At 41.0% G+C, this 22547-nt stretch overlaps 1 protein-coding gene across 1 annotated transcript; it reads left to right on the top strand.

Moving 5' to 3' along the window:
* The first annotated feature begins 962 nt into the window (after positions 1-962).
* On the top strand, positions 963-22162 carry LOC127122459 (uncharacterized). Its single transcript, XM_051052797.1, has 4 exons — positions 963-1390; positions 21206-21539; positions 21636-21819; positions 21930-22162. The coding sequence occupies exons 1-4, from the start codon at positions 963-965 to the stop codon at positions 22160-22162; spliced, it is 1179 nt and encodes a 392-aa protein (XP_050908754.1).
* The last annotated feature ends 385 nt before the right edge of the window (positions 22163-22547 follow it).

The following is a 22547-nucleotide window of genomic DNA, read 5'->3' as shown; positions in this document are numbered from 1 at the left end:
TTTATCCTTATTCATTTATTTACCATCATAAATTTATTATTATTTTATTGATCTATCATGCACCATTTGTTTTCACATATGGATAGCATCATTGCTCTCCATTCCTCTTCTTTTTCTTCTTAAGAAAGAAGTGATAAAAACAAAATAAAAAAAGTATGGTTAATAAAAACACACATAAATAAGTCATTATTTTCTTTCGAGAACCAAATTTAAGACACATGATGAAAGCAATGAGTGAAAAAACATACAAACAATATTTTCTTTTATAAATTTAAAATTATCTTGAAGAAATAGAATCATTTAAATATATCAAATAAATGAAATATAAATTATAAATTTAGAAATATAAAAGGTAAGTTTGAATGACAAAAGAAAAAAAAATGTTGAATTCAATGTTAGAATTCTATAGTTATAAAGTGCAGTAATTGTGTCAAAAAAGCACAGTAATTAATCAATAAATTTTAAATACACCTAATATTTGAACACAAAACAAAGAATTAAGAACAAATACTATGGTGCTAACAATTGCCTCATACGTTTTACAAGCCAAGCGGTGTCTTTTTACATATTAGTTAATTGTTTTGAGAATTTAAAAGAAAAAAAAAGACAATTCACTTAAAGGATTATATCTGTAGTTTTAAATAAACTTCTTAAATTAACAGCTACTTAATTTTTCTATACACAATTCAATTCTTTTTAGTAACTTACATGTTTTAAAATAAATAAATATTAAAATTAATGGATAAATAAAAAACAAATAAAAATGGGCAGTTATGAAAGAAAAGGTAATATTGGAATAAAAAAGGCAGCCCAAAATGCCTTATCCTCTTTATAGATAGTAAGTAATAGATTGTATTTTAGATTTTAAATAATATTTAGTAATCAATATCAAACTCCTGTCCCTAGAATCAGGACATGTTTTTCGAGTAAAGCACAATATTGCTCGAAATTTCAAAAAAAACATGACGATGGCAAAATTCCGGTTGCCTCATCCAATTACCTGTAGACACTACAATGCAAGATTGTTTCATCATGAATCACGTGGCATGTGTTGTATTGGTGGAAAGGTATCATTTTCACGAGTTAATGCTCCTATAGAATTGCAACAATTATTTTTAGATGATTTAGCTGAAAGAAAACATGTTAGGCAACATATTCGAAGTTATAACCATGTGCTCTCATTCACTTCAATTGGTGTTCACGTTAATAAGAATATTCTTGCATCTGGTCGTGGTATATACACATTTCGTGCTCAAGGTGCTTTTTACCATAACATAGGAGGTTTCTATCTAAATGAGGGTGTCAGGCCGCGTTTCTTACAACTATACACCTACGACACCGATAATGAGCTACATAATAGAATGCAGGAAATCTACAGCTGCACCAAAATGTAGTTCACAAATTACAAAAAATGCTCCATCAGTTTTGACGCAACCTGAAAAAGGAGATGCGAAAAAACAACCGACGAGAAAGAAATGACAAAAGAGTCGCCACCGCGCGTTATTCATCCCCAAGGAGGGAAAGGAAACGCTCGAAGTAAACCTGGAAAAAGGAAAGGAAAAGACACGGTCTCGCAACCAAATCTTGGGTTCGGGAGTCGATTATGCGAAGGGAAGGTATTAGCACCCCTACGCATCCGTAGTACTCTACGGGATCCACTCTTGTTGTTCTTGTCTAAAGGGTGTGGGTTTATCTAATGTACTATTTACTAAAAGAGGGGTCAAAAGAAAATGACTCGCACGGATATCGCATCCACTGCATACGTATCTCATCTGAATATGAGAATCAAAGTCTTCGTAGCTCGGCTACCTATGGGTTAAAGAGGAGTGTGCTCGCTAAGACATCGCGTCTTATGCCTACGTATCTCATCTGGAATGAGAATCAGAGCAAGTCGTAGTTCGGCTACCTACGGGTTAAGGGTTGTGTTTTTTAGATGAACGACGTTACTATGCAATCTACCGGATGCTCGACCTTTGGAGACTTACTCGCCTGTAGTATAAGGAGTTAACGTGTTCTTAGGAGAAGAAAAATCAATGAGTTTGCTTGTGTTTTAGGAATGCTCATGCAAAAAGGAAGTCCTAGACGAAGGAACAGTGCTGCCTTAATTGACATGCAAACGAGAGACTATACGAAGCCTAGCAATCCTATGGGGAGACGATCACACCATACAAAACAAACATGCATAAAGTAAAATCCCACCAAGGGGGCTCAAACATACATGGGTATGGCTTTAGTCAAGAGGGGTCATATCAACCTCGACAAACAAGCCATGGAAGGGTAATCAAACGGGCTCTTAACCACTGACACTGAACGTCAGGGTGAGCAGATCAGAAGGGTAATGAGGATAAGACCTCATAGCTCTTAACCCTGGACAGGGTGAGCTCATGACAAAAAGTAGGAATTCAGAAAGGTGGAACCCTCTCCACTGACTGACCGGACAAAAGATCTTGGGCTTTTGTTCTGAAGCATCGACACGTAGTGTGATCTTAAAGAACGACACACTGAATAACGGGGGATTGGCTACTAATCCCTTTTATCCGTCAATTGCCTCTTCAGGGAGGTCTTTAGCACTGATGCCTCTTCTTGGAGGTCTTTGGGCACAAAAGTAAACAAACAAAAGAAAACATTGCCTCCTATTGAGGTCTTCCAGCTAAGAAAGCGGTAAAATGCGGGAAAGATAAAGGATCAAGAGATCTACCACACGGATAAAAATCCGAAGTAATAACAACTAAAGAAGCAAGAAACCCAGAGATCTCTCGAGCTGGCACCATCAAAGAAAGCAAGTCAATACAGGTAATTGGAATAAATCTCCAAATGGTATCCCACAAATAAAGTGGAATGCCAAGCAAGCTATCCTTTCAGGAGTCATGTGAGCCCTCAGAAAAAACTCAACAAACAGGTTAGAGTAACAAGATGGGGTGCAATCAAGAGTTGCCCCAAATCAAAATGTAACCACATGAATCATGCCATTAAAATTCACAAAAAGAGCTCACAAAAAGCAACCAAGTGTAGGAGGCCTAAACCTCTTGTCAAACACATGCATCAAAAGGGTATCAAAGTTCAAAGTCAGGGGGCAAGGATCCACACATCAAGACATGACATACATACTAAAACATGTGCCCACATGCAAAACCTAACGATACCCACTCTTCCAAATTCACCCATAATACCTCATACATTCAGAAATTTCAGGTTGAAAGTATAAAGTAGTGGAAATAGGGCATACCTGATTGGGGAGGATCGATTGAAATTGAATTGCACCGTTGGCTTTGCAGAACAATCTTAGGGTTTATATGAGAGGGAATTGGTTCTTTGCAGATGAGTTCCCTTCAGTCTCTGGAGGTTGCTCTGAATTAGTTAGAATCTCTCTAGGGTTTTGTTCAAAGGAAACTTCAGAGTGTTTTCAGCTTTCACCAATTCTCCTTTTTTTTTTCCTTTACTGAAATTTCAGGATTTATAACTTGATTTCCGTGGCCTTGTGGGCTCAAATGAGAGAGGTCCAAGTCCAAGATTTTTCTGTTATATTTTATTTATTTATTTATTTATTTACTTTATTTTTTTTTCGTTTTTTTTTTTGTTTTTTTTTTGTTTTTTTAATTATTATTTTATTTTATTTTTTATTTTCAAAACGCGTGGGCTTCGCCTAGCGAGCATGACAGTTCAAGAAATTCCTCTAAGCGTAGGTGATTCTGGTGGCTTTTCTTGGGACTCGCTAGGCGACCCATTCTGCTCGCCTAACGAGCATGACAACTCATGAACAAACTTTTGCTCCTTCAAGATTAACGTTTTGACTAATGAATAGACCTCATTTGAACATGTTGGAAGTATCTCAAGCCATTCCCTTGTGTTGACTGATCACCCAGATAGGACCCACAAAGTGTCTTGGATGATATTCAAGCTTCTTGGATCTAATTCCGATTGACATGATGAAATGTAATATGAAATGTTAAATGACCTAAAAATGAATGCATGAATGTGGGGGGCAAATTTTGAGGTATTACAGCTGCCCCTATTCAATCAACTGGAGACCCGAAAAGAAGATAGCAGCGGCTTTCGCACTTTCGAGGTATCAAGGGATTGAATACAATAAAAGCCCGAAAATTTGCACTGAAGTGAAGTGAAGTAACAATGCCTGTCAGAATCGGCAACGAGGTGGTCTTGAAAGAAGAATCTGTCTGGTACGGTGAGAGTCAGTCTGAATACCGAAAAAGAATGTTAACCTGGATACAGAAATAACCATGGCCTGAATGCCGCTCATCAGTCTGAATGCTGGAAATGACTTCGATTTGAACATCGGAAGATATGAGATTATTAATATCGGTCTGAACACCGAGAGGCTGGCCTGAATGCCACAACTTGCGTCGACCTGAATGTCGGAAACTTCTTCGATCTGAACATCGGAAAACTGGCCTGAATGCCACTTCGATCTGAATATCAGAAAATTGGCCTGAATGCCACTTCGATCTGAATATCGGAAAATTGGCCTGAATGCCACAAGTTGCATCGACCTGAACGTCGGAAACTTCTTCGATCTGAACATCGGAAAACTGGCCTGATCGCCACTTCGGTCTGAATACCGGAAACTGGCCTGAATGCCACTTCGATCTGAATATCGGAAAATTGGCCTGAATGCCATTAGTTGCATCGACCTGAATGTCGGAAACTTCTTCGATCTGAACATCGGAAAACTGGCCTGAATGCCGCAAGTTGCATCGACCTGAACATCGGAAACTTCTTCGATCTGAGCATCGGAAAACTGGCCTGAACGCTACTTCGGTCTGAATACCGGAAACTGGCCTGAATGCCACAAGTTCCATCGACCTGAATGTCGGAAACTTCTTCGATCTGAACATCGGAATACTGGCCTGAATGCCGCAAGTTGCATCGACCTGAACGTCGGAAACTTCTTCGATCTGAACATCGGAAAACTGACCTGAACGCCACTTCGGTCTAAATACCGGAAACTTCATGCCTGTCAGCATCGACAGAAATAGGGAAAGATAATAGAGGCGGCGCATGGGCCAATGACACTTGCTGGGGATAATAAAGGTAAGTCATGAACAATCTTCAGTCTGAGTACTGGAAACAACTTCTGGCTTATCACTTGGGATACCGAGAATGTTTTATGCTTACATGCGTATGTTTGAATTTTTCAATGGCGTAATGCTCCATGAAAATGGAAATGCTACGCGATTTGGGAGGATGCAATGCAATATGATTCTACATGCAGGGATGCAAAATGTTGGGTAGAATGCCAAGCCGAGGCAAGGGAATCTGCTGGGGAAATGATCACCATCTTCTGGACCCTGGCAAGGCTGTTGGAGATGCACAGCGCAAAGAACTCTATGGGGAAATGACCCGCCACACGGTGTTCTAGCAATGACGAAATACCGAGACTCTGACTTGGGAGAGAACGGCACTGAAAACCTGTTGTTGGGGAAAGTGATAGTGGTTCTGGCAACCATAATCTGCGAGAGAGACGACTTAGCAGAGGAAGAAAACACCGATACGGTACCGAGATTCTGCTTCAAGGAAAGAGACCATGATTATGGCGTCGAGATCATCGATCTGGCATCGAACCCTGAGGAGCAGCCGCTTCTGTTGGGAAGATACAGTCTGGCACTGTCAACTCCGCTGGGGATATATAGTCTGGCACTGTCAACTCTACTGGGGAGTGTATATTCTGAAACAACCACTTGGGGGAGGTACAGCAGTGAGAGCCTGTTGGGGATCGAAGAATCCAATGCTCTGATCAGCTCTGCAGGGATAAGATACCAACTTCGACAGTTGGGGGAAAACATTCGCGATCATCGGCTGGGAACCTTAAGGAAATGCCCCAAGGGTACCTGTTCTGAATAGACGATCTAAAGCACTTAACATTTACAGCAATTTTAAATGTTTATTAAGCATGTACTTGTAAAGCTCTTATGTTTCATGATGCAATGTTTATCAAAAATTCGGACGTCATTTTTGCAAACAAAACAGTAAAATGAAAATGAAAACAGAGATATACTGAATAACATGATTTTATTGATTGAATGGCCTCTGAATAGGCATTTACATCAGGAAGCAATCCCTGGAAAGAGGTAATCGCACAAAAGATAAAAACAGAAATTAATCTAATGGCAATGTGAAATGGATTTCTATTGGGTTCCAATTCTGCTATGACTTGCTCAGCTTCAAGATCCTCCAGATGATCAGCTTTCTGAAAAGAGTGATTGGACTGTTTCCTATCCTTCAAAAGTTTCCAGTCATTGACACGAGATGAGATTCAGAACTACTCAGAACGCAGTCATTCGTTTAATCCCTAACTTTTGCCTGGATCGCCCTTTTCGGGTTTTCAATCCATCGGGATACCCATTTTTGCCTAAGTTGCCTTTTCAGGTTTTCAACTTACCGGGTGTACGATCTTTACATTTTTAATCCTTAATTTTTGCCCGAACCTTTTCATTTTCTTGGTTCGTCGGGATGCCCATTTTTGCCTGGACTATTCTTTTTACTGTCCAGCGGGTCTATTTTATGCGAAGTATTTTTTAACTGCGTCTGAGTTCACAGGGGAAGTGAAGTTTTCACCATCCATAGTTGCAAGCATTAAGGCCCCACCATCAAAAACCTTGGTGACAATATACGGTCCATCATAGTTAGGAGTCCACTTGCCCCTGTGATCTGTCTGAGGAGGAAGGATCCTTTTCAACACCAAATCTCCGACCTGGAAGCATCGAGGACGCACTTTCTGATCAAAGGCTCTCTTCATCCGACTCTGATACAACTGCCCATGACAAATGGCTACCATTCGCTTCTCTTCGATAAGACTCAACTCATTGAACCATGTCTGAATCCATTCAGCTTCGTCTAACTTGACATCCAATAGGACTCTTAGAGAAGGAATCTCCACTTCAACAGGTAGGACTGCTTCCATACCATACACAAGGGAGTAAGGGGTTGCCCCGGTCGATGTACGTACTGAAGTACGGTACCCATGCAAGGCGAAGGGTAGCATCTCATGCCAATCTCTGTACGTAACGACCATCTTCTGCACAATCTTCTTTATGTTCTTATTTGCCGCCTCAACAACACCGTTCATCTTAGGGCGGTAAGGGGAAGAATTGTGATGCTGAATGTTGAAGTTCTGGCACAACTCCTTCATCATTTTGTTGTTGAGATTAGAACCATTATCAGTAATGATTCTTTTGGGAATCCCATAGCGACAAATGATTTCTTTCTTGATGAAACGGGCAACCACATGTCTGGTGACATTCGCGAACGATGCTGCTTCGACCCACTTGGTGAAATAGTCGATGGCAACAAGGATGAAGCGATGCCCATTGGAGGCGGTCGGCTCAATCTTTCCAATCATATCGATGCCCCACATAGCAAAAGGCCACGGCGAAGACATCACATTCAAAGGATTTGGCGGCACATGTACCTTATCAGCATAAATCTGGCATTTATGACACTTCCAAGCATATTTGAAACAATCAGATTCCATGGCCATCCAGTAATAACCCACTCTCAACAATTTCTTAGCCATTGCATGTCCTCCGACATGAGTACCGAAGGAGCCTTCATGAACTTCCTGCATTAACATGTCTGCTTCGTGTCTATCCACGCATCTGAGCAAAACCATGTCGAAGTTCCTCTTATACAGCACATCGTCTTTGTTCAAGAAGAAACTGCCTGCCAATCTTCTCAAAGTCTTTCTATCATTGTTGGATGCCTCTGCAGGGTACTCTTGATTCTTCAGAAATCACTTGATGTCGTGATACCAGGGCTTGTCGTCAACTACCAGTTCAGCAGCAAACACATACGCGGCCCTGTCGAGGCGCATCACATCGATCCTGGGAGTATGGTTCCACCGAATCACATTGATCATGGAGGATAGAGTGGCAAGAGCATCTGCCATCTGATTCTCATCACAAGGTATATGATACAACCTTACTATTGTGAAGAATGTCAACAGTCTTCTCGTGTAATCTCTGTAGGGGACCAAATTGGGCTGGAGGGTGTTCCAATCACCATTCACTTGATTGATCACTAGAGCTGAATCTCCGAAGATGTCCAGAGTCTTGATTCTCAAATCAATGGCTTGCTCAATACCCAAGATACATGCTTCATACTCAACTTCATTATTTGTGCACTCAAAAGTCAGACGAGCGGTGAAAGGCATATGGGCACCTTTCGGAGTAGTAATGACAGCGCCAATTCCACTTCCTCTGGCATTGACATCCCCATCAAACAACAAAGTCCACTTTTCATCTGGATCAGGTCCCTCCTCAACAACTGGCTCTTCACAGTCTTTCATCTTGAGGAACATGATGTCTTCATCTGGAAAATCAAACTTCATCGGCTTATAATCATCAATCGGCTGCTGAGCAAGATAGTCTGACAGAACCATTTGCTAACGAGCAACCCTTCCGGTGAAAGCTGGCTTCTCGAATATGTATTTGACTGGATCCATCTTGGAGATCAGTAAGGTTGTGTGAGACAGCATGTATTGTCTCAAACGCTTAGCAGCCCATGCAAGTGCACAACATGTCTTTTCAAGCATCGAGTATCTCGACTCGCAATCTGTGAATTTCTTACTCAAGTAGTAGATGGCATGCTCTTTCCTACTTGTCTCGTCGTGTTGACCGAGAACACAACCCATGGAATTGTCTAGTACTGTCAAATACATAATCAGCGGTCTCCCTGGGACCGGAGGCATAAGGATAGGAGGATTCTGCAAATACTCTTTTATCTTCTCGAAAGCCCTTTGGCAATCATCATTCCACCTGATAGCCTGATCTTTTCTCAGCAATTTGAATATTGGCTCGCACGTGGCTGTTAGGTGAGAGATGAACCTTGCAATGTAGTTCAACCTCCCTAAGAAACCACGGACTTGTTTCTCTGTTCTTGGCTCAGGCATTTCCTGTATCACTTTCACTTTGTCCGGATCCACCTCAATCCCTTTTTCACTAACAATAAAACCCAGTAATTTTCCAGATCTCACCCCAAAAGTACACTTGTTCGGATTAAGCCTCAGCTTGAATTTTCTCAAACGCTCAAACAATTTTTGCAAATTCACCAAATGTTCTTCTTCCGTCTGAGATTTGGCAATCATATCATCAACATAAACCTCGATTTCATAATGAATCATATCATGGATAAGAGTCACCATCGCTCGTTGATATGTTGCTCCGGCATTTTTCAGACCAAACGGCATCACCTTGTAACAGAAGGTGCCCCATGGGGTTATGAATGTTTTCTTCTCCATGTCTTCTGGTGCCATCTTAATTTGATTATAGCCAGAAAAGTCATCCATGAAGGAAAATACCGAGAACTGAGCTGTGTTATCCACCAGAACGTCGATGTGAGGTAATGGGAAATCATCTTTAGGACTAGCTCTGTTCAGATCCCGGTGGTCAACACACATCCGTACCTTTCCATCCTTCTTAGGTACTGGAACGATATTTGCAACCCATGGCGGATAATTTGTGATTGCTAGAAACCTTGCATCCAACTGTTTTTGCACTTCTTCCTTTATCTTGATAGCCATCTCTGGTCTTGTTCTTCTAAGGTTCTGCTTGACCGGAGGACAACCTTCTTTGAGAGGCAAATGGTGTACCACAATATTTGTGTCAAGCCCTGGCATGTCCTGATAAGACCAAGCGAAGATGTCAACATATTCTTGCAGCAATTCAATCAGCCCTTTCTTCACATTATCTTCCAAAGCAACCCCTATCTTGATTTCTCTCTTGGCGTCCTCGGTGCCGAGATTAATCACTTCAACAGACTCTTGATGCGGTTGAATGACCCTTTCCTCCTGTTTTAATAACCTGGTAATTTCTTCAAGGAGTTCACAGTCTTCATCACCCTCTTCTTCAACTTGAAAGATTGGATTTTCAAAGTCGAAGCGAGCCATAGCAGAACCGTTATCAATAGGATCCGGTGATGTGCATCTGCATGAGTGATGGTATGTGCTTATGAGTGTGAAAAAAGAGTAAAAACTAAACAAAACATTGCCAAATATTTTTTGATTTTTGAAAATTGCAAAAATAGAAAGACAGTGAACGGAATATTTGAATGCAAAAAGACGTCCTTTATTTATAATAAAACAATGCAGGTATTCACATAGATGAGCCCTACAATGAGTCATTACGCCTTGGGCGGAACGTAAGACTTGGATATGCATGAATAAACAAAGAAAATTACTCCTCCGGAAAAGTGACTTGGACGATTTCCTCAGAAGACCAATTGTTGATGACTTCACCCAAGATCCTCGGACGCACCCAGTTATCGATGTCGCAATCACTATCCCCATCTTCATCATTAACCGCAGAGACCTGGCCATATTGGACGACGCCAGCACTGAAAAAAGTCATCGGCCCCTGACGAGTCTGAAGTGTTGGAGTTGTAGAAGTCAGAGCTGGCTGATACTCAATCCCGAACTTGTCTTCTTTCATTGGTAAAACCAACAGACGTCCCCAACCGGGGGCAACACCCGAATCCACCAAGGCTTGTGCCTGCTTGAAGGACGACAAAGAGGCGCCCGCTTTAACTTCTTCCACCGGAGTTGCGTCCTTGATCTGAACTGCCTCAAAGGCCTGACATAGGGTCTCATGAAACTCACCTTCTACCTCTACATACTTGAAATCATTGGGAATTACAGAATCAGCAGGAACGACATTTGTAAATTCATCAGTAGCATCTTCAAACACCTCTTTCTCAACCCCTTCCACAGACTCTTGGATAGACAAGTCTTCAACCTGGAGGGTACCTTCGTCAAGCAAGGTCTGGATACCCTGCTGTAGCTTCAAACAATCTCCGCTCTGAGTAGCACAATCCACACAACGTTTCCCACAACCGGGGAAAACATCGGCCTTCAATAAGTAGCCCTTGATATCTAACAACGGAGTCTTCAGCTTCAACACATCTTTGACGGATCGGGCCTCCCCTTCCATCATATTAACATTTGCACCACCATGCTGGGGCATGGGATTGTTGACGACATTAGGAGCCGGTGCAAGGTCGATGGCCTTTGAATCTATGAGGTCCTGAACTACGTGCTTAAAAGCTTTGCAGTTCTCAATATTGTGGCCAGGTGCCCCAGAGTGGAAGCTATACCTAGCGTTGGCGTCGTAACCCATAAGAAGTCTACCAACGGGAGGAGCCAGAGTGCGTAACTGCACAAGTTGTAGTTGTTGAAGACTAGAAAGTAGCTGAGCGTACGACATTGGAAGAGTGTCGAAACGCCGGTCCATCGTCCTTGGCCTCTGCTGATAAGCGGGTCTGTTACCCGGTTGTTATGGTTGGTACTGAGCTGGTTGACGTTGGGGTTGTTGTTGTTGTAGTGGTGCTGCAGCTGGAATGGTCACAACCGCAACATACGGTTGTTGATGATAGTTCTGAAAGTTATGCCTCCGGTTATCCCTGTTCTGATAAGAAGATATGGCACTTGCATCCCCTTCTCTCCCCTTCTGTCCCTGAATGAATGGCTTCTTCACCCCTGATGAAAATCCACCTCCACTATGGGTCTTGAATGTCTTCAGGTAATTCTCCACCCTCTCTCCGGTAAAGACTACATCAGCAAAGTTGGAGGCATTACAACCCACCAGGCGCTCCAAGTAAGGTCCGGGCAGAGTGTTCATGAACATGTTAGCCATTTCCTTCTCCAACATAGGAGGTTGAACACGGGAAGTTGTCTCCCTCCAGCGTTGAGCGTATTCCCTGAAGCACTCATTGCCTTTAAGAGACAGATTCTGAAGTTGAGTCCTGTCCGGAGCCATGTCTGCATTATACTGATACTGCTTCACGAAAGCCTCAGCCAAATCCCTCCAGCAGCGAATGTGGGCTCTGTCCAGCCTCATATACCATTCCAAGGATGCCCCAGCTAGGCTATCCTGGAAAAAGTACATAAGCAACTTTTCATCGTCAGAGTATGCAACCATTTTACGGAAGTAGGCTTGCACATGGGTCTTCGGGCAAGAGTTGCCGCTGTATTTGTCGAATATCGGGACCTTGAATTTCTGTGACACCCTCACGCCTAGGACCAATCCCAAGTCAGCAACGTCTACTCCCAGAGGATTCTGTCCTTCCACTGCCTTCAACCTCTCTTCCAGTCTCCGAAACATAAGGTCCATACCATGACTCATTCCAAAGTCTTCCTAAAGCAAGGGGAACTGATCCTCCTAGTCATCATGGACGGGTTGTTGACCGGAGGTGACATGTAGGATCGGGGTAGGCCCCGGTCCACTGGGTCCGTTAACCTCTCCAGCTGGAGGATCAGTCAACGTCTCTAGTTGAGTAGTGGCAGGATTCCTCTGCATCATCTGCCTGAGCTCTTGTTGTCCCTGAGCCACCCCTTGAACCACATCCATGAATTGGTTCATGTGGATCTTCATCTCGGCGAGCTCTGCTTGTAGGCTTTCCATTGCTCTCTGGTGGTTTCTGCGGGTACCGTACCGGTGAATGCCTGGGTCAGTTATCCTGCTAGTGGAACACCAAATAACTGAGAATACTGCGGCGGTACCTGTTATGCAAGACATGCTGATGGATATGCAAATGCAATGACATGTTAATCAATTCCAAAGGGTATTCTACCCCCTTGATTCCAGTCTCACATTTGATAAACAGTGTAAGAAGAAAACCCCGACTAGAATCAAGAAGAAGATATGAACTCCTAGGAATAGATAAACATGTGTTAAATGATATGAATGCAAAATGATGTGATGCAATGCAATGATATGGGAATGCAGTGATATGTATCTGCTTGAACATCTGTCAGGTTGCACTGTCTGAAGAGAAACCCACTGAAGAATATAATACAAGATCAAAACTCTGCTCCATAAAACCGGGTTGGTTGGAGGTTAAGGTTTCCTGAATTTAGCACGCCCCTCACTGGTAGGTTCTAAGAATAGAAGTTCAGCAGCTTCGGCCCTTCAGTCGAGAATAATACGTTTACCACTAAAGGTTTGGCATTATTACGAGACAAAAGACCTCCACTGACTCCCTTCAACAGGGTATCCTAATAGCAAGTTCCCAGTCTCGGGGTCCTCGGATTGATCAGCGAGAATGCGCCCACCAGAGCTAACATAATCACGTCTCGGAGGAGAGGCCTCGACTGAGTTCTCGGGAAATGGTCACCAGAGTCGACGATTTCTAGAGGAACATCATGTCGTTATGGAACACCCATAGGACAAAATACATCCAAAAGAAACCTCGTCTGGGTGTGGGTCTTCATGAACGGCTTAACGTAGCAACACGCCACGCAAGCCTCATGACTATCCACTCTAAAACCTGTGTGTACACTCAAGCTTGGGTAATGGGCTTATCTCTCATAGAACACCCCATCCCAACAAACAAACTAACTAACAACAGAGCCAACAGATACAACAATGATATGTACACAATGCAATGAAGCAGGTAAATGCTGAAAAATAAATAATTGTACAAAAGAATGAACACCCAATAAACAAATAACCTACAAAAGCTAGGAGGGACTCGCTCAGGGAAACCAGGGTCCCCAGCAGAGTCGCCAGCTGTCGCAACCTGAAAAAGGAGATGCGAAAAAACAACCGGCGAGAAAGAAATGACAGAAGAGTCGCCACCGCGCGTTATTCATCCCAAAGGAGGGAAAGGAAACGCTCAAAGTAAACCTGGAAAAAGGAAAGGAAAAGACAAGGTCTCGCAACCAAATCTTGGGTTCGGGAGTCGATTATGCGAAGGGAAGGTATTAACACCCCTACGCATCCGTAGTACTCTACGGGATCCACTCTTGTTGTTCTTGTCTAAAGGGTGTGGGTTTATCTAATGTACTATTTACTAAAAGAGGGGTCAAAAGAAAATGACTCACACGGATGTCGCATCCACTGCATACATATCTCATCTGAATATGAGAATCAGAGTCTTCGTAGCTCGGCTACCTATGGGTTAAAGAGGAGTGTGCTCGCTAAGACATCGCGTCTTATGCCTACGTATCTCATCTGGAATGAGAATTAGAGCAAGTCGTAGTTCGGCTACCTACGGGTTAAGGGTTGTGTTTTTTAGATGGACGACGTTACTATGCAATCTACCGGATGCTCGACCTTTGGAGACTTACTCGCCTGTAGTAGAAGGAGTTAACGTGTTCTTAGGAGAAGAAAAATCAATGAGTTTGCTTGTGTTTTAGGAATGCTCATGCAAAAAGGAAGTCCTAGACGAAGGAACAGTGCTGCCTTAATTCACATGCAAACGAGAGACTATACGAAGCCTAACAATCCTATGGGGAGATGATCACACCATACTGTAACACCTCAAAATTTGCCCTCCACTCTTGGGACTAGCTTAACATATTGCATATCATTTTTTAGGTCATTAGGCATTGCATCTTTTCATATCATGTGGCAACAATCAAGTCATCCTCCAAGTCTTGGTCAGGAGATAAGAGGTTGAGATTCAAGCTGAGGGTTCATTGAACTGATCACTAGCCATCTGAGGGTTGGTGATTCAAATCAGGGTTCATGGTTCCTCAAGGAGGGTTGTGCTTTATCTTGGTTGAAATGGTACATCATCATCATCATGGTCTTGTCATCACCAAGAGATTGATCAGATACCTGGGGATTAGGGTTTTGACCTCTGGTCAACCCTAATCAGTTGCATTGGGCCAATCAGGGCTTGTGAAGGAAATGGGGTTTCAATGGATATGGGGATCATCATGTGATTATATTGAGCTTATGGAAGTTAGGGTTTCATCATTGAGCCATTTCATCAGGAGTTTGAGGCTCAAGTTCATCAGTCAAGTTGAAATTCATCTATCAGTCAGAAAAGTCAACTGTGGTCAACTGTGCCTGAATTCATAGATTTGGAGGAGGGAGAGGGTTATATACACTTCATTCATGTCTAGACAAGTTTCATTTGGCATTTCAAACATCAAGAATGAAGAAAATAAAGTCAGATGGAAACTTTCCAAAAATAGAAAGTGACTTGTAATTAAAAACTGCCAAAAATGGAAAGTTTTTCTCCTCAAAATTACGTGTCCAAAAATGCTTCAAATGAAATTTTGTCCAACATGAAAGTTGTAGATCTTGCTCTCACCTTTCCAAAAAGTCCAAGAACATGAATTTCTCATGTGTGGTTGGCAAGTTATAGATTGATCATTGTCCAAAAAAGTTGATTTTCAAAGTGGCATAACTTTTGATTCACAAGGCCAAATTGGGTGATCTTTTTTTGAGCAAACCACATTTGACATGTACTATCATGATCCATCATCACATTTCATGAAAACTCATCACATAAAAAGTGCATTTTTCAAGTGGACTTAATTTAAAAAGTGGAGGGAAAAAGTGCATTTTGAGAAATATTCATTATTTTCACTCCATTCCTTTTGCACTAGCTCACATATGCTATTTGTAACTTGCTCAAACCAGAAAATTCCACTGTTGCATTGGTTTTACATGAGTGAGGGTGAATTACTAATTGGTCATTTAGCATGAAACTTGCATTTTCACTAATCCATTCCATTAGCACTAATCATGTTTACTAACATCATTAACATAGCATATATAAACATAATTCTAACTGTTTTTTGATTAGCAATAACAGAATTCAGATCTAGATCTAGAAATCACAAAAACCTCTTCACTTTCTCTCTCACTTTTTTTCCAAAAATCTCCAAAAACCTTACTTAGATCTTCATTGATTCATCATCTACATGCATTATTGAAGCTAATTGAAGCAAGATTTCTTCATTTCCAAGCCAAATTTTGGACTGTTAAAGTGAGGTGCAACAATGGCAATTCAAGATTTCATCAAGATCGTGCGTAATTGAGCAACAAGACTTGTTCCATTCACTTCTACAAGCATCATAGAAGTTCTGTTTTCACATTTCAAGGCCTAGAACGCGCGATTTAGCAACTGTCCTCAAATTAAGGTGAGTTTTCGACTTCAATGATTCTTGAAATTGATTGATGCTTTGGATAGATCTTGTTTAGTAGAGAATTCTGCAATTTGAACCACTAAATTTGGTTGAGAAACAAGGAAGTTATGATGATTTGAAGTTTTGTGCACAAACATGTTTGCTATCGAATCTTTTTAATCATGAGGAATTAGGAAAAATTAATTTGAGATTGTGAATGTACATTAGAAGAGCTTTCCATTGATATAAAGTTTGTGTGATTTGATGACAAAAAGTTCTTGAGTGATGAACTGTATGAACATGATGAAGAACGCGTGAAAATTTCCAGAAAATATACTTTGATCCAATTTTTCGTGATTTGCCATGCTGATTGTTGTTCGTGGTACTGTAGCGCAGCCTGCTTGGCCTAGCGGTTAGTGAGAATGCGTGTGACCACTACGTCCAAGGTTCGATACCTGGAGCACGCGTTTCTTTTATTTATTTTCACTTGCTATTGGCCAAAACGACGTAGTTTTGTAGCGCATGGAACAAGCTTCGATTCCTTGCCACGCCATTTCCACTTTTTGCCTTGCCATTTATTTCCACATGTACACATGATTCCACATGCTTCCTTTTCTTGTTTTTTTATTTTTTTTCAACATTAGAAAATCCATATCTCATCCAATTTTTGTCCAAATAATGTGAGATTTTTTGTGTAATGATCCTTGTAGTCTCTAATATGTTTTGGTTATTTTTAATAAAATTGTGCACGTGTAGTTTTTGAAATGGCCTAGGGTTTGTATGAACATGCCATTCTGTGCACCATGCTCACTCTTTTGCTCATAAAATGGTGATGCTTAATTAGAAATTCATGAAAAACTTTGTGCTTAAACTAGACTCATTCCTGGTCATTTTGATATGTGGTTTGTAATTTTTGAGTTCCTGGATTGAGAGTTATGACATTATCTTTAGAGGTGTTACATTTTGTGCCATGCCATGCTTTGTGCAACTTGTTGATTTTATTTTCTATGCTTATTGAACTTGAATTGAGCTGGATTTTTGCATGAGGATACTTATGAATGTTGAGAATACATGTGAATTTTTTCTGGAATTTTTGAGTCCATTTCCTATTTGATTGGCATTTTATTTTCTGTTTAGCCATTTGTGAACTTTTTGTGAGACATGTTTGTATTTGATTTGTGAAATTCTGGTTATTAATTGGATGGATTTGAAATTTGGCATGAGTGATATAGACATGTTTAACTTCATTTTGGCTTTGGTGTGGTTCAGTTATCATGTGTTTTCACTATTTTATGATCATTTGAAGTTGATGCATGTTTTGTGGCCTTGGTTGAGCTTGCTTTTGCATACCATGATTTGATGATTTAATTTCCATACTTCCTCTTATCCAATTGCCATGAAATTTGGTATGTTGCTCATTGAATGTGCTCTGTTTAAGCTTGAATTTTCTTGGAATTTATTGAGCTGTTTTGGTATTGATATGATTGTGATCGTTCTGTTTGCTCCAATGTGATTCCAAAGTGCATAGTTTTACATGTTTTGTTCATAAAATAGATTTGGTGCATAGTTTTGATGTGAGACCAATTGGACTTTATTCTGGAGTGATTTATCTTGATTCTTGTTGAGTTTCACTTGCTGTTTTAAAATTTTCATCTCCTTTGGACCCTAGGCTTGTCCTAGGGGTCTTGTTTCTCATGTTTGAATGCGCTTTTCAGGTTAAGAAGCAAATGCTTTAAGGAGATTAATGCAAGTTGATTGAGTTTGGTTGATTGTTATGAACTAACTTGGTTTATTTTGTAGGATGCTTGGCTCACTTGAGTTGATTGTGCTTTGCACATGTGATTGATTGTGTTGACTGTTGATTCTTATCTTGTCTGTTTTGACTTTGAGATTGGTATACTGACTGAATTAGATTGATTTCAGGTACTTTAGTCGCTAACAGTTCCCTTGAGAACTTGCTTGTGCTGCTGCTTGGTTGTATAAACCAATTGAGGTAGAATTTCTTTTCTCCATGTAGTCTGGAAGACCTGGCCTGTTACTTGGCCAGGCACCTGTCTGAAGTCCTCCTTAAGAGGCAATGTTTGTGCTTGTTTATTTTTGTCCCCAAGCAGGTAAAGACCTCTATGAGGCAATTGGCGGATAAAAGAGATATGCAATCTATCTCCCGCTATTCTGTTGAGTCGTCCCTCTGCTCACACCACTGTGTTGATGCATTGAGGACAGTAACCCAAGATCCATGTATAGTTGTACAGTTGAGTCAATGTCATAAGTGTAGAAGAGTTCCCACTTTCTGGACCCACACTTCTTTGTCTGAAGCTCTCCCTGGCCAGGGATAAGAGCTGTGAAGTCTAATCTTCACTCACCTTTCATCTGGCTTCACCCTGACTCTCAATGTCAGGGTTAAGAGCTAACATCACCTGACACAGTTGTGTTGCTTTTGCAACTTAACCCTTGATTGAGCCCACCTTGTCTGGATATAGCGTGTGCTAATTGCGAATGTTTGCTTTGTTCTGATTATGTTTGCATGCTTTGATTGTTTTGCTTGTTTAGGATTAGCTTGCTGCCTGTGCGAGTTAGGATAGAAACCATAACATAGGGCAATGATGCATGATAACATCTAGGCTCGAGTACAGCTCCCTAGTAGTGTGTCTCCCTTTGTATCTGGTTAGAATTTATTTCCCGTTCAGGGGAACTACGTCGCCCTGATCCTCATACCAGATGAGGTACGTAGGCAGGAGACCGTGCGAGGTCTCTCCGGGCACTTTTTTTTCTTTTCTTTGTGTGTGTTTGCTTGACAGTTGCTAGGCTCGAGTTCCCGACTCCTTAGTAGCTTGTTGTTTGTTGTTCTTCTTGTGTGTGTAGGAGACGGATGTAAGCCCAGCCATTGGCATTCCGTATCCTCTTGTTGTGTGCTTGGAGTCCGGTATAAGTCCATCAAGTGGCGTCTGGTTTCCAGTGTAGGTTTGTTTGGTTCGGAAGCTGATGTAAGTCCATCGATTGGCGTTCGGGTTCCATGTTTGCCTTTTTGTGTTTTGTTTTGTTTCGGCGTGCGTGAGCCGAACTACGGTAGCTCTGATTCTCGTTCCAGACGAGATACGTAGGCATAGGATGCGATATCCTAGCGAGCCCTCTCCCCTCTTCTCCCACCTGTGTTGTTTCAGTGTGTGTGTGTGATGTCTGTTTGTTTAGCAACCTTAACCTATCTTTTAGAGCGTGGATCCCGTCGAGTACGACGGATGCGTAGGGGTGCTAATACCTTCCCTACGCATAACCGACTCCCGATCCCATTCTCTTTGGTCGCAAGACCATGCTTTTCCCAGGTTTACTTCGAGCGTTTCCTTTCCCTTTTGGGATAAATAACGCACGGTGGCGGCTCTGTGTTGTTTTTGTTTCAGCCCGCCGGTTGTTTTTTCGCGGATGCGACACATACAAAACAAACATGGATAAAGTAAAATGCCACCAAGGGGGCTCAAACATACATGGATAGGGCTTTAGTCAAGAGGGGTCATATCAACCTCGACAAACAAACCATGGAAGGGTAATCAAACGGGCTCTTAACCACTGACACTGAACGTCAGGGTGAGCAGATCAGAAGGGTAATGAGGATAAGACCTCATAGCTCTTAACCTTGGACAGGGTGAGCTCATGACAAAAAGTGGGGATTCAGAAAGGTGGAACCCTCTCCACTGACTGACCGGACAAAAGATCTTGGGCTTTTGTTCTGAAGCATCGACACGTAATGTGATCTTAAAGAACGACGCACTGAATAACGGGGGATTGGCTACTAATCCCTTTTATCCGTCAATTGCCTCTTCAGGGAGGTCTTTAGCACTGATGCCTCTTCTTGGAGGTCTTTGGGCACAAAAGTAAACAAACAAAAGAAAACATTGCCTCCTATTGAGGTCTTCCAGCTAAGAAAGCGGTAAAATGCGGGAAAGATAAAGGATCAAGAGATCTACCACACGGATAAAAATCCGAAGTAATAACAACTAAAGAAGCAAGAAACCCAGAGATCTCTCGAGCTGGCACCATCAAAGAAAGCAAGTCAATACAGGTAATTGGAATAAATCTCCAAATGGTATCCTACAAATAAAGTGGAATGCCAAGCAAGCTATCCTTTCAGGAGTCATGTGAGCCCTCAGAAAAAACTCAACAAACAGGTTAGAGTAACAAGATGGGGTGCAATCAAGAGTTGCCCCAAATCAAAATGTAACCACATGAATCATGCCATTAAAATTCACAAAAAGATCTAACAAAAAGCAACCAAGTGTGGGAGGCCTAAACCTCTTGTCAAACACATGCATCAAAAGGGTATCAAAATTCAAAGTCAGGGGGCAAGGATCCACACATCAAGACATGACATACATACTAAAACATGTGCCCACATGCAAAACCTAACGATACCCACTCTTCCAAATTCACCCATAATACCTCATACATTCAGAAATTTCAGGTTGAAAGTATAAAGTAGTGGAAATAGGGCATACCTGATTGGGGAGGATCGATTGAAATTGAATTGCACCGTTGGCTTTGCAGAACAATCTTAAGGTTTATATGAGAGGGAATTGGTTCTTTGCAGATGAGTTCCCTTCAGTCTCTGGAGGTTGCTCTGAATTAGTTAGAATCTCTCTAGGGTTTTGTTCCAAGGAAACTTCAGAGTGTTTTCAGCTTTCACCGGTTCTCCTTTTTTTTTCCTTTACTGAAATTTCAGGATTTATAACTTGATTTTCGTGGCTTTGTGGGCTCAAATGAGAGAGGTCCAAGTCCAAGATTTTTATGTTATATTTTATTTATTTATTTATTTATTTATTTATTTTCGTTTTTCGTTTTATTTATTTATTTTTTTTTTATTTATTTTTCATTTTTTTTTCGTTTTTTTTTATTTTTTTTCGTTTATTTATTTATTTTTTTATTTTTTATTTTATTTTTTATTTTCAAAACGCGTGGGCTTCGCCTAGCGAGCATGACAGTTCAAGAAACTCCTCTGAGCGTAGGTGATTCTGGTGGCTTTTCTTGGGACTCGCTAGGCGATCCATTCTGCTCGCCTAGCGAGCATGACAACTCATGAACAAACCTTTGCTCCTTCAAGATTAACGTTTTGACTGATGAATAGACCCCATTTGAACATGTTGGAAGTATCTCAAGCCATTCCCTTGTGTTGACTGATCACCCAGATAGGACCCACAAAGTGTCTTGGATGATATTCAAGCTTCTTGGATCTAATTCCGATTGACATGATGAAATGCAATATGAAATGTTAAATGACCTAAAAATGAATGCATGAATGAGGGGGGAAAATTTTGAGGTATTACAAGTTTAATCCTTTGTAATTAGGTTCAAGCAACTGTCACTACTTCCAAATATCAGTGAATGTAGCCTCATACTTAAGGAGTGTCCAAGTAATCACCATCAATACAATCTTCCAATCGCAGAACAAGTTGCGACAATTATTGTTGGATGTGATGCAGATTCTATGGAATATGGAAGAGATATTAATGTCATTCGTCATGATGGAAATCTCAAAAAAGTTCAAGAGACAAAGGGATATTATGATCCTTTGCAATATCCTATATTATTTCCATTTGGGACGCATGGTTGGGACGTCAACACAACAAATTGTAATGGACGAAGAGTGTCATGTCGAGCGTATTACAGTTACATGCTTCAGGTAAATTTAGATTAATTTTAGTAGACAATATACTTGGCTAAGCATTGTTTAAAAAACTTTACATTTAGCACCGGAATTTCTTTCAATCAACTGTAGATTCGTCCAAATGATCAATCAATGTTGTTAAATGTGGGTCGACTATTGCAACAATATGTTGTAGACAATTATGTCAAAATTGAATCGAGGAGGTTAAGGTGGATTAAAGAGCACCAAAGTGATATACGTGCTGAATTCTACCAAGGTTTACAGGATGCTTTGCATGTTGGTGAAACTAATGCAGGTACAAATTCATATAGCATAAATATACAACTTTTGATTAATTATTAGTTGTACTTCTAATGCTAATCATTCATGTATTCTAATACTAATGCATTTCATGAATCGTCGTAGAAAACATTGGAAAAAGAACAATTTTGCCATCATCATTTATTGGCGGTCGTAGAGACATGACACAACGTTATGAAGATGGCATGGCTATTATTCTTAACGGCGGTAAACCATATATTTTTCTAATAATGACATGCAATCCTTCTTGGAGTGAGATAACATCAGAACTTTTATCTTTTCAAACCCCACAAGATCGTCCAGATTTGCTAACAAGAATATTTCGTTCGAAATTTTAGCAATTGAAGGATGATGTTATTAATAAAGGAATCTTGGGAAAACTTAAAAGCTACATGTATGCCACTGAATTTCAAAAGTAAGGATGTTCGCATGTGCATATGTTGTTGGTCTTAGAAAGTAATGATAAGTTGCGTGACTCAAAAGATTATGATAGTATGGTAAGAGCAAAAATCACTAAATTAGAATGTGAATCTTAGTTGCATGAAGTTGCTGTAAAACATATGATCCACGGGCCTTGCGGCATAATCATCCGAAAGTCTCCATGTATGAAAGATGGACATTGTAAGAAAAGGTATCCCAAACAATTCTTGGATGAAACACGTCAAGGCACTGACTCATATCCCGAGTATAGGAGAAGGTTTGACGAATCTATATCGTTAGGTA

This window comes from Lathyrus oleraceus, chromosome 2 (assembly GCF_024323335.1).
Source record: "Lathyrus oleraceus cultivar Zhongwan6 chromosome 2, CAAS_Psat_ZW6_1.0, whole genome shotgun sequence".
Lineage (NCBI taxonomy): Eukaryota > Viridiplantae > Streptophyta > Magnoliopsida > Fabales > Fabaceae > Lathyrus > Lathyrus oleraceus.
This window is presented reverse-complemented; position numbering and strand designations above follow the sequence as displayed.